Genomic DNA, 13,936 nt, shown 5'->3' on the forward strand with positions numbered 1-13,936 from the left:
AACTTCTTGGTTACCTCCAAAACTCCAGCAAATTTGTGATACACATTCTCCCATGCAGAAAACCATCATGTCCATCCCTAATCAACTCTTTTCTTTCCAATTGCATGAATATCATATATCTCACAATCCTTTCAAGTAACTTTCCTACCACAGATGTTAGGCTTACTGGTCTGCAGTTCCCAGGTTTTTCTTTGCAGCCCTGCTTAAATCGAGCACAATAGCCACCCTCCAGTCTTCGGTCAATTCACCCACGTCCAACAAAGATTCATCTACCTCAGCCAGGATATGTGTAATTTCTTCTCTCGCCCCGCCTTACCCGTCAGTCTTGTGGCATTGAAATAATTACAATTTAATCCAACCATCTTTCCTGGGTCCTGCCTCTGAATGTGTTTGACTACTGAATGTGTCTGAATGAATTGACTTCCATACTGTTTTCCAGCCTCGGACCTGTCTCGCTACTGCATTGGATCCCATCGCCTGCCAATCTAGTTTAAACCCTTCGGGTAGCATAAGCATACAGGATATTGCTTGCCCTCCAGTTCAAGGGCAACCATCCCTCTTGTACAGGTCACCTCTGCCCCAGAGGAGATCCCAATGGTCCAAAAATATGAATCCCTGCCTCAACTCCTCAGTCATGCACTTATCTGTCCTATTGTCTCATTTTTCTCAAATCAAAAATGAGAGAAAATAAAAAAGGCAGTGGGAGATGTATTTTTATTAGCAAATGGTATGGTTAAACCCCAAAACATATATATGTAGGGCAACGTAATATAGATGCTAAGTATTCATTTAAAAAAACCTCTCTCAGTTCATCTACATTCTTTTACAATTAAACGATCAATTGCATTAGTAACCACACTGTAATGAAATTAAATGGCAACTAAATAGCAAGAATTCTAAAGATTTAAAATGAAAGGTACGAGGCAGCCCGGTGGCGCAGCGGTAGAGTTGCTGCCTTACAGTGAATGCAGCGCCGGAGACTCGGGTTCGATCCTGACTACGGGCGCCGTCTGTACGGAATTTACACGTTCTCCCCGTGACCTGCGTGGGGTTTCTCCGAGATCTTCGGTTTCCTCCCACACTCCAAAGACGTACAGGTATGTAAGTTAATTGGCTGGGCAAATGTAAAAATTCTCCCTAGTGGGTGTAGGATAGTGTTAGTGTGCGGGGATCGCTGGGCGGCGCGGACCCGGTGGGCCGAAGGGCCTGTTTCTGTGCTGTATCTCTAAATCTAAAAAAAAAAATCTAAATCTACTTGACACTAACAATGCAAAAGTGCATAACTGGTTAATATAACTAAGCCAAGAATTTTGAATGTTAATTATCAATGCTTTGTGGTACCCAGTGGCATCCAATATTGACACTCGCTGATAATCCTTATATTGATGATTTGGAAAACTTTCAGATGGATCTCTATAACGCAAATACTAAACAAGAACATTAGAAGCTAAATTAAGTCCGCACTCTTAACTCCAAAATATTTTCTGACCTCTTCTCTTGAACACAACCCTTGATCTTGATTTGCCAAGCAGCTGATGGAGATGTCAATGGTAGCAATTACAAGTACAGAAGTACAGTTTTCATATTTTGTTTAATCAGAACAAACTTACCTGTAAAGAAGTTCTTCTGAGCAAAAATAAAATGGTACGTTGCCTTGTATACCTCAATTTCACATTGCCACTCCTGAGGCATGTTCCAAGTCCTTTGATAGATGGCATTGAGTTGAAACTAAAATGTAAGATTTTAATGCAGCAATTAACATACAGCAAAAAAAAAATAATATTAACAGTATCATAAAACACAAACTCAGCTAGAACCACCTAGGGGCGCCTCGCTGCCCTTGGCAGCCTCGCCCTATAGTCTGTCTCTCCTTTTCAAACTATTTTTGTTGTTTTTGATAAGTTTTAAAAGTTTGTGTAAATATTCTCTGGTTTGTTTTGGGTGGGGGTTGGTGGAGGGGGAAACTTTTTTTCAATCTCTTACCTTGCCGGAGATGCAATTGTTTTCCGGATCGTATCTCTGGTTATACTGCGGCCTAGCATCGTGGAGCTGGAGGCCTTGCATGGGACTGACTTGAAGTCCCCGCTGGGCCGTGGACTTAACATCTTAGCGTGCGATTCCTTGCCTGGGATCAACGCTCCAATGCGGCCTACGGATTTAACATCAAGGAGCTCGTAGTCTCGGGTTGAGACTGGTCAGGAGCTCCAAAGCTGCAGGAGGTTCGACAAGCCCTGACCCGGGGTAAGATCGCTGGCGCAGGGGAGCTGAGATCCTCCTCTGATGCAGGAGCTTGATCGCCCCGATGAGGGAGGCCCGCTGCCGGCTACGGGAGTTAAGATCGTCCCGTCAATGGAAGGTTAGAGGCCCCCAACTGCTGGAGGACAAAGAAGGGAGAGATTCCTCACAGTGAGGAATGCAGAGGAGCCACTGTGGTGGATGTTCATGTTAAAATGTATTTTGTGCGTCCTGTTGCTTTTTATTGTAATGACTGTATGGCAAATGAGTTCCTCGTATGTTGCAAAACATACTTGGCTAATAAAGTATTATTGTGATTGTGAGCTATGGCCCAGAATTTGAGGAGTGATGTTGACAAAACTGTTGGTATTTGCCGTCATAGTCCTGTGAGACTGATGTTTCCATCCATGTACACAGAAGTGCAGAACTGAGACACAGCAGATTGTGCTCCCACACTGAACTCATCGCAGACTTCAATATGGGAATTCAACTTCTCCTAATTGGTTAACATGAAGAATCTGAATTTGCCCCAAAATTCTGGCCAGGACCAAAATCAGTTCGAATTAATTTCATTGGGAGAGAAAAATGATATGGGTCAGGGCATGGTGATTTAAGATGTCCATGAATTTAAAAGTAGTGCTTAGTATTTACATTTTTAAATCTCTAATAACAAATTAATCTACATGGTGTAAAATTATCTGAATATGACTAAAGTGGTTGAAAATGTTTCAGTTTTCAATTTCTTTCTAGTTCAAGCTTACTTTAAACATATTTTTATACAAACATTTGACTGTTTTGAATCACCTAAATATTCAGAAGCACTAATTGTTTCCAAAAAGACTTCTATCTGATGGCATGACTTAACAGGATGACAATGTTCTCATTTCCTGGGCATGGTTATTTTTGGCCACCCCACACATTGCCCCACTTCATGAATTTATAACACAGGAGTCTTGCAACAAAGATTTTTCCAGTGGTTTCTGCAAGTTCCCACTGCGAGAATTACAAAAGGTAAAGTCCTATTTTTTTTTACACAATATCAGCAATGAATACTGTCAGCCTATCTTTTCAATGCAAAATCGACTGCATTTCTGCAGTTCAAACTCTTCAACTGGTCACCCCGTTACAGGAAGGATGTAGAGGCTTTGGAAGAATATGGGAGCAAATGGATAGGGGGGAGGGGAAGGAAGGAGGGATTAAAGGGAAATATGGCAATTGTGGATGGAAGATGCTTTGCCCCACCCAACCTCTCTTTTCCAGCTTTCTCTCCATACTCTATCAGACCAAAGAAGGGTCCCGACCTAATTTGTCAGCTATCCATGCTCTCCACAGATGCTGCCTGACACATTGAGCTCCCCGGTACATTATTTTTTATTCAAATACAGAAAGAGGACAGTAAATAGGGTAGATGTAAGCACCAGAGATGGTGCCAATGCTTCATGTTTTAATAGGCTATAAAGCAGTCAGATAGAATTGTTGGCAATAATGCAACCCACCCCTACAAACTTAATGCATTCTTTAAGAAAGCACTGGAGTGTCAGATTAGATTTTTGCAGTCAAATCAAATGGCTGGGATTTGAACCTACACCGACTCAAAACTGTGCATGCTTCCTGCACTTGTAAATTTCCACATTATGTCCTGCTTTGCCAGTCTGACACCAGGAATAATACCCATTTACACATTATATTACTAAACAAAAAGCAGATAAATGCAATGCATTGGGGGGGGGGGGGGAATGAAATTCAAGCGTCAATATTGTTGCGCAATAATAACATTTATCAACCGAGCTGGCGACTTTGACACAAAGGTACATAACTTTGAAACCCCAGCTCCAATGCCAAATACTGTCGTTCTCAAAAAAATTGTAAAAAACTCACAGCTAACATTTCCGATTCCAATAGAGTTCGATAGAGCATGCTGCTGGTTGCATCCACGTGGAGAAGCTGACCTTTAACAGTCGGTGAAAAGCCTATTGAAACGAAAACCAACATATGTTTAGAGTTAATATTACAAACAATTAAAATATATCACGTTTCCTATCTTCCTTGCATAATATAGACAACTAATATAAGTTTCACAAATATTGGCAAATATTAAAAAATGACATCTATTGAGAAATATTTTTTAATGAACTTTCTTCAATAGCAGGCAGGTAATTTACATAAACATATGTAACATGAAAGAGGGCTAGGTTATTCAGTAACTCCCTGCCCCCCTCCGACAGTCAACTTCCCATTCAATAAGATTATTTCTAATCCTCTGCCTCATACAATTATCCCAACAAGCCTTATGAATTCTGATTTCCTTAGTGCTCATAACTCTATTACTCCCAATCTTAAACATACTCAATATCTGAACTTCAAGTGGTGGGAGAGAATGCTAGAGATTTCTGTTCATTTCCGTTCTGAATGGCCATCTCCATGACCTGGAGCTAGGCCCCTTTCCAGACTCTTCATCTGGAGAAAACAACTTCAGAGTTGACACCTCAATCCTTGCACAATTCATCTTGATAAATCACCTCTTGGTCTTTTGAACTTAACTATAGGCCTGTCATCCTTAAGAGATTGAGAACCTTGTAACCTAGCGACAAGACAGCAACCTTTCTCTCAATGTCAACAAGACAAATGAGATAGTGATCGACGTCAGGAAGCGAAGCGGAACACATACATTGGCAGCACCAAAGTAGAGATAGTTGAAAGCTTCAGGTTCCAATGAGTAAATATCAACAGCAATTTGTCCTGGACAAGCAATGGCCAAGAAAACACACCAACCTTCCTTTGAAGGTTTAGAAAGTTTGGCATGTCCCCAACAACTCTCACCAACTTCTACAGATGCGTCGTAGAACCTCCCTTCTTTTGACTCCATCTACACCACATACTGCCTCGGCAAGGTCACCAGCATATTCAACGACGAGTCTCACCCCAGATGCTCCCTGTTCTCCCCTCTCCCATCAGGCAAGAGGTACAGAAGTGTGAAAAAGCATACATCCAGATTCAGGGACAGTTTCTTACCAGCTGTAATCAGGCACCTGAACCATCCTATCCTAGAGAGCGGTCCTGTGCTACCATCTACCTCATTGGAGACCCTCGGACTATCTTTATTTGAACTTTTCTGGATTTTATCTTGCACTAAACGTTAATCCTTTTATCCTGCAGCTGTACTCTGTGGGCGGCTTGATTGGAATCATTTATAGTCTTTCCACTGACTGGATAGCACGCAACAAAAAGGCTTTTCACTGTACCTCGGTACACGTGATAATAAGCAAAACTAAAAAAAACCTAAAGCTCTCCTTGGGTAACTGTCCCATTCTTGGAATCCATCTGGTGAATCTATGCTTCACTAACTCCAAGTCTACTTTAGATTAAGAGCCTAAATATCCATATAGTATGCAACAGGTCACGCCAAATCCCTGTACAATTTTAGGTGGACATATTAACTTTTGAACTTCAAACCCCTTCCATTTAAAGTCGAACATATCATTTGCCTTTCAAATGGTTTAGTGATTCTGCATTTTTACTTACTGCTTTGCATGAAGTCGCATTTTAATATCTCTCTATATTTCAGTATATACGAGCATATGTCCATGTAAAAGCATTTTCAGTCTTTCTACCAAAATCAAAATCCATCATCTCATATCTTCCCATGTAATTTTCCATGAGTTATATTTTCTATATTCCTTTTGGGACAATATTCTCCTGGCACTTCATTTTTCCTATCAAGCCACATATCAGCAATAATTGTTTATGAGCCAATGACCCAGCTAGGGTCTTTAAATTTATTAAACAAAGTATAATGTTTCTATCCCATTTTTAAGATGTGGATAGAAACTTACCATTTTCATCTACTGTCATCGGAACATTGACTTCCAAATACGAACCTGCTCCGACATTTACATGTATGGCGTTGGTCTCCTAAATAAACAAATATTGCAACATAATAAATATTTTAAATGTCCATTCAATTGATATTCAGAATACATGCATTAGATCAAATCAGTTACCTTTATACATCAAGAAATCTCTTATCCAATGACACTACCCTGAAATATTTATTTCATATTCTGCCCCAATTATCCCGTTTACAGAAGAAAAGAGCATATTAAGCAAAAATGCAACTTGCTGGAGGACCCAGCGAGTCAGGCAGCATCTATGGAGGGTATGAACAGGTGGTGGTTTGGGTTTGAACCACTGATTGGAGTAGGCAAGAGAAAGGTGGAAATGAGGTTGGACTGTGGTAAAACCTGGTGAATAATGGAGTAAGTGACAAAAGAAATAAAAAGGTGCCAGATAAGGAAAGGAGGTGGGAAATGTAATGCTGGAGAAAGGGATAAGGGTGGAGTTGGATAGGGGGGGATAAGAGTGGGATAAAAGGGAAATATGGCCCCGTGATGAGAGATAAGCATACAGAGGGGACAGGAACAGGGTGACTGGGGTGGGAGATGGCGGGAGAAATATGTGCATAAGAGGAGGCTAGCAGAGGAAAAAGACGCAAAGTGAAAAGAGGAGTTGCTAGAAATTGAAGAATCCAACGTTTATACCGTTGGGTTATAAGATACCAACATAGAATAAGAGGTGCTGTTCTTTCAGTTTGCGTGTGGCTTCACTCTGGAAATGGAGGAGACCAAGGACGGAAAAGTGTGGTATAGGAATGGGAAGGAGTTATACGAGTAGCAACTGGAAGCTCCAGCAGGCCTGGGGGACAGAGTGCAAGTGTTCAGCAAAACAGTCGTCTAGTCTAAGTTTGGTCTCATCAATGTAAAGGATGCATGCAGTGACTTCTATCCGAGCACAACAGCCCTTCCAGGTGAGACAGAGGTTCAAGTGCACCTCTTCCAACTTTGTCTAATACATTTGGTGCTCTCGATGTGGCCTCCTTTATATCGACGAGATCATGGGCAAACTAGGCGATTGTTTTGCCGAACACTTGTATTCAGTCCCCCAAGGCATGCCAACCATTCTAACTCCCCTTCCCATTCAGAAACTGATCTTTCGGTCCTTGGCCTCCTTCATTGCCAGAATGAGACCACTTGCAAACTCAAACAGCAGCACATAATTTCCCGCTTAGGTAGCTTATAACACAGCGGTATGAACATTGTATTCTCTAATTTCAAGAAATACCCCACCTATGCTACTCCTCTTTTCCCAGCCTGTTCCATCCCAAGGATTTCTCCCAGTGTCTCCCACCAACCCAATCACCTTGCACCTTTCCACTCCTTCAGAAAATTCCCCTCCCATCCTCAAGACCCATATTTCCCTTTTACTTTGCTCAATTCCAGCATCTGCAGGTTTTTGTGTCTCTAAAATGTATATGAAATGAAGCATGTTTCAATCACCTCTACTGAAATGTTAATTCATTGCTATGGGCCTCTGTTGCTTAGGAGTCCTTCCTTTGCATGCCCATCTTGGCAGAGTTGGCTGGCAATGTACTGTGGACCAATGACCATCACATAAACCCACATTGCCCCTTCAATGTCAAAACATTTCCAACAAGGATCATTGAGTATATAAATAACAAAATTCCCCTTTCTATCCTTCGGCAGGATACTAAAAATCAATAGATAAGAGATAAGTAGTAAAGTGCCTGATTCAATTTTATGCAGCTACACAATTCTGTTGTGGGATAAGGTCTCCAAATATATAGGGTCTACATATTAATGGTGTCTGAATGCACTTAATAATGCAAAAATTGGACAAAAAAACCCATGAAGAGGAAAAGACACACATTGAAGCATAAGCTGCTGGATAATCTCTTTGATACAACCATTTCTCACTCTTAACATTTCCGCCTTTTTTTTAGTTTTAGTTAGCACGGAAACAGCCCGTTCAGACCACTGAGTCTGCGCTGACCAACAATCCCTGCACCCTAACACTATCCTGCACACACCATGAACAATTTACAATCTTTACCAAGCCAATTAGCTTACAAACCTGTACGTCTTTGCAGTGTGGAAGAAACTGGATCTCCCGGAGAAAACCCACGCAGTCACGGGGAGAACATACAAATTCCATACAGACAGCACCCATACTCAGGATTGAACCCAGTTTTTTGGTGCTGTAAGGCAACAACTCTACCACTGCGCCACCATGCTGCCCATGCTTTCCTAATGTTACTGCATTTTCTTTAATTCGACACGTCTTAGCATTGTTGACAAGGACAGCATTTATTATTCATCTCGAAAGACCAATGAGGGAAATAGTGAACCATTGTCTTAAAACCTTTGCAGACTACATGGCAAAAGGTATATCAACAGTGCGATCAGTTAGGTATTTTTGAACCAGTGAAAATAAAGAAATGCCATATTTCCAATTCTGGATTGGTGACTTCAGAGGTTACTGTTGTCTGCATGCATTTGCCACCTCTCTCATTCTAGAGGGGTAGAGGTATCTTGTTTATATTCTAGCTCTAGGAGGTGTTGCAATGCATGTTATTGGACTATTAAACTCAGGTCTGATCAGTAAACTTACAGCTTTTTAACTATGGTATAGTTAATGATTGCCAATGAATTTATTTTGTTCTGAATATGAACAACTAGTATTTGGATTCTCATGCCATTAGGTTATTAATTTTCTTTGAAGCTTTACAATGTCACAAATATTACAAAACATTTATATTACTCTATTTTTCCTCCTGTTTATTTTTTTCTTTCTCTGAACCTAATTGTTCTTTTCACTTACTTGATCTAAAATTATATTTACCTCCTCTGATTCACCTTCCTCAATCAATTAGATTTGTTCTATCTTTTCCGGATGCTCTCGTGCTCGTTGTGTCATTATCAGTTGCACTTCCACTAACTTTGTGACAAAATGAAGTCCATGTGAAAACATCTAATCAACAGGGCAGACTACAGAATGTCCACCATTTTAAAAACTGATGTTTTCACTCTCATGCATACAAGGATTTTTCTTACTCAAGGTTTTACTGAGAATTTTCAAATATACTTTTTAGTCTAATTAATTTTTATTGATGAATTCTTTTTTCCTGAACAGTACCAATCACCCTTAACGTTCAGGGTTCTGAGGTAACTTGAGTTTGCTGCTGCCTCCTTGAACATTACGTTGTTGCATTATCTGCGTTAATACCTCATAACTAAAACCTGATGATAACCTCATCATAACCTCAAACTGTTGCTTCTGCAAAACAATTAAAAGAACAACACATTTGTATTAAAGTATATCAAATTAGGTGCTTTATATGTGTAAGAAGGAACTGCAGATGCTGAAAGAGAAGCCTAACCAGAGTTCAATCACAGGAGATGGTGTTTCACAAACCAATGAATAAGGCTTAATAGTCACATACCACACAATTCAAAGCTTTAACTGAACACAAGAAATGTAGAGAATTGTGAAATATCAAACAATTAATGCATTTCCACTTTTTATTTCAACATCTGTAGCGGTTTTACAATAACTTAATATTCTTACGACTTCAGCAAGTTGTACCTATTATGTGATTACCAAACTGATTATCATGAGGAGTTAAACCAGAGTTAATGCAACAACATAATCTTCAAGGACTCAGCAGCAACCCAATTTACATCAGCACCCTGGACTCCAAGGGGATCAGCCATCTGTCCTCAATAAAATTAGCAATATGGCAGGTGTTACAGATCCTTCAGATGTTATCACTTGCTATGGTTTTTAATTAACTTACCACCTTCATTCTGATATATGACGTAACTGAGTTGATTGTACTTACCCGGTTCTTTGTAAAAAGCAAATCAATAGTAGCATCCGCAATTATATTCATGCGCAGTTCAAATGCAAGGATTTGCCGTGGCTTTCGAGGTTTTGCTAATTCAGTGATCTTCAGTTTTTGATAATCGGCTGGAAAGAAAAACTTCCACAAATATTCCCTGTCGTAAAATAAAGCATTTTAAGAATTAATTTTATTTGGAACTAGCAAAGTGACGACAAACTACACTGAGATTAGCACTCGGTGATAAGGTAACAAAATAGTTTATTTCATGCAAACTTTAACTTTTGGCAAATATTGTGTACCATACATGTACAATTTCAGTAAATTTTAGATATAATGCACAACTCATGTGCCTTCCTGAAATTTCCAAATGCAATTTGCACCATACCAAATAAATAAATGACTTTAAAATATAATTAACTGCGTTGCTTTCAGTGAAACACATATATAAATAAATCAATCAAGGGGTTTGTCAATCATCCTTTTTCCTCACTTTCCAATGATACAAAGTGAAAACAGTGAGCAGAGAGCAACTTCTCTGTGAAAGTTGCTCCATACTCACTTTCTTTGGATTTTAGTTTACCTATTTGGTTTATTAGTGGACAATCAGAATTAGTGAAAAATCATCTATCGACGTGAACATTTTTCAGAGATTGCATTATTATGATCCTCTATGTCAGGGGTGGCCAAACCGCGGCTCACGAGCTACATGCGGCTCTTTGACCTTTAATATGCGGCTCGTGGAAATATGTTGGCTGAGCTCCTTTTTTCATCACAGTTAATATAAAAGGTAAATAAGAAAAAATTTCAAGCTTTATAATTATTTACTGGGTATGAATTGAGACCCCATTGGAATAAAACGCAAGTTTAATGTTCATGGTTAGTAAAAATATTTAAGTTCATGTCTTGCGGCTCTTTTGTTCATGTCTTGCGGTTCTCAAACATCTGAACTTTATCGTATGTGGCTCTTACATTAAGCAAGTTTGGCCACCCCTGCTCTATGTATTGGTTCTTTCATCTAGTGTAGATATTCAGGATCCAAAAGTAATAAATACATTTCATTTGAAAGCAAAAGCAATCCACATCTCTGCATACAAACACACATGCAATGATTCACAAGAGCATTTTTTAAAATCATTCACCTTCAACAATATAAAGTCACAACTGACAAAGGGAAACATTATTGCCAATGTCAGTTAGGTAGATACAATGAAACTATTTCATCTGGTGGCGAAGGTATACACATAATGCTGGAGTAACTCAGCGGGACAGGCAACATCTCTAGAGAGAAGGAATGGGTAAAATGTCGAAAGAGGATTTACCATTTAAAATTGAAATCAGTCAGCCCTTTATTCCATTACAATTAATGAAATTCTGTTTCTTAAGGCAACAAGCAAAAATGACAGTAATGCTGAATGATTTGTTTATTTACCAAGGCCTATCAGAATGGGCAGCACTTTAGCTGGAATCAAGATATTAGGATATTCTCAAGAGGAAAAGGGCAGATAAATGATTAAACAAACCATAAAGGATAAAAATTGCAGAGGGAATGAATTTACAAATACCAAAAGAAACCTAGAAAAGAGAAATATTCCTATATTTTAAATAGATTAAGCACATTAAGCAACAGGCCAATTACCTAAAAAGCCTTTGACAAGGTCCCACACAAGAGATTAGTGTGCAAAATTAGAGGACATGGTATTGACATGGATTGAGAACCGGTTGGCAGACAGAAGGAAAGAGTAGGAATTAACGGGTCCTTTTCAGAATGGCAGGCAGTGACTAGTAGGGTGCTGCAAGGCTCGGTGCTGGAACCCCAGTTGTTTACAATATATATTAACGATTTAGATGAGGGAATTTAATGTGACATCTCTAAGTTTGCGGATGACACAAAGTTGGGTGGCAGTGTGAGCTGTGAGGAGGATGCTATGAGGCTGCAGGGAGACTTAGATAGGTTGGGTAAGTGGGCAGAAGCACAGCAGATGCAGTATAATGTGGATAAATGTGAGGTTATCCACTTTGGTGGCAAGAACAGAAAGACATTATTATCTGAATGGTGTCAGATTAGGAGAAGGGGAGGTGCAACAAGACTTGGATGTGCTTGTGCATCAGTCACTGAAAGTAAGCATGCAGATACAGCAGGTAGTGATGAAAGCCAATGGCATGTTGGTCTGCATTGCAAGAGGATTTGAGTTCAGGAGCAAGGAGGTCCTACTGCAGTTGTACAGGGCCTGGGTGAGACCGCACCTGGAGTATTGTGTGCAATTTTGGTCTCCTAATTTGAGGAAGGACATTATTGCTATTGAGGGAGTGTAGCATAGGTTCACCAGGTTAATTCCCGGGATGGGGGGACTGACGTATGATCAAAGAATGGGTCGATTGGGCTTGCATTTGCTAGAATTTAGAAGGATGAGAGGGGATCTGATAGAAACATATAATATTCTTAAAAGAGTGGACAGGATCAATGCAGGAAAAATGTTCCCGATGATGGGGGAGTCCAGAAGCAGGGGTCACAGTTTAAGAATAAGGGGTAAGCCATTTAGGACTGAGATGAGGAAAATTCTTTTCACCCAGAGAGTTGTGAATCTGTGGAATTCTCTGCCACAGAAGGCAGTGGAGGCCAATTCACTGGATGTTTTCAAGAGAGAGTTAGATTTAGCTCTTAGGGCTAAGGGAATCAAGGAATATGGGGAAAAAGCCAGAATTGGGTACTGATTTTGGATGATCAGCCATGATCATATTGAATGGTGGTGCTGGCTCAAAGGGCCGAATGGCCTACTCCTGCATCTATTTTCTATGTTTCCATGTTTAACAGCAGCAGCATGCAAAAGTAAACAACTTACACAAAGATGCAATTTAAAACATCAAATAACTGCAAACAAACATTTCAACACAGAATTTAAAAAATAAAGTCATATTAGATAAATGTTATTGATACCACTTGTGGATCAAAAGGATGTAACAAAGACTATACAGGAAATTTGCGGTAAACATGATAACTTTGCTGGCTACAAAACAGAAAACACTGCATGGAATAAAGATAGTAACTTAAATTGGGTGAAAAATGTCCAGATTAATAAATCATAACATGGCCTTTTATAACTAAAGCACCAGATTTTATATTCGATATTATATAATGAAGAAACACACGAGTTATGTTAAATATATAAAATCTTGGCTGGTGAGCCTAAGACCATAATATATAGGAACAGAATTAGGCTATTCAGCCCATCAAATCTACTCCACCATTCAATCAATGCTGATCTATTTTACCCTCTCAAACCCATTCTGCTGCCTTCTTTCCGTAAACCTTTGACACCCGTACTAAAGAAGAATCTGTCAATTTCTGCTTTAAAAATACCCAATGACGACCACCACAGTGACAATAAATTCCACAGATTCATGACCCCCCTGGTTGAAGAAACTAGTTTGATAAAAACGCATTTTCATTTATTGAGATGGTCAAAACTAGCGATCTTAAACAACAGTCACTAATTCCATAGAGTCACAGAAAGGTCAAACAAATTTATCAATAAATTCCGGAGAAAATTCTTTACCCAGACGTTGATGCAAATGCGCAGTTAGCTGGTACATTTGGTTCGCAAACAAATAATAAAAGCTCAAAGGGGACATGAACGTTTAATTTGAATAGCATCTAAATGATTCTTCAAGACCAGATAAAACCCATTTTACAAAATGTATTGTTAAAAAAGCCAAATGTTAACTGCAAAATTCTATTACGTAAACCTTTAATTTTGTACATATAATTTTAAACTTGTATATTGGTGTATCATTCTCATAATTATCATACTTTCCATTACAAAAGTCCCTCAAAATATCCCAATTATAACAACATTTTCTCCATTTAATTTTCTCCCATCTGTGCGTACTGACTCGAATATTGACTGACATGTGGAACAAAACTCTAGTAGCGAACCTTCTGTATTCCTAGATAATATGATTCTGCAGTTGATTGGAGTGGGGAAACCCACAAAGCCAAATCAT

The 13,936-nt window shown here is 39.4% G+C and overlaps 1 protein-coding gene across 7 annotated transcripts in view; it reads right to left on the minus strand.

Annotated features, from left to right (window-relative positions):
* Nucleotides 1-13,936, minus strand: part of kiaa1109 (KIAA1109 ortholog) — a 292,965-nt gene that overhangs the window by 218,828 nt on the left and 60,201 nt on the right. For all 7 annotated transcript variants that reach the window (XM_078405533.1, XM_078405525.1, XM_078405561.1 and 4 more), the window contains exons 12-15: nt 9,932-10,088; nt 6,069-6,147; nt 4,114-4,205; nt 1,611-1,728 (exon numbers count right to left, since the gene is read on the minus strand). In XM_078405533.1, the coding sequence (XP_078261659.1) occupies nt 1,611-1,728; nt 4,114-4,205; nt 6,069-6,147; nt 9,932-10,088 (446 nt within the window). The remainder of the gene's footprint in view (nt 1-1,610; nt 1,729-4,113; nt 4,206-6,068; nt 6,148-9,931; nt 10,089-13,936) is intronic.

Source organism: Rhinoraja longicauda, chromosome 1 (genome assembly GCF_053455715.1).
Source record: "Rhinoraja longicauda isolate Sanriku21f chromosome 1, sRhiLon1.1, whole genome shotgun sequence".
NCBI lineage: Eukaryota > Metazoa > Chordata > Chondrichthyes > Rajiformes > Arhynchobatidae > Rhinoraja > Rhinoraja longicauda.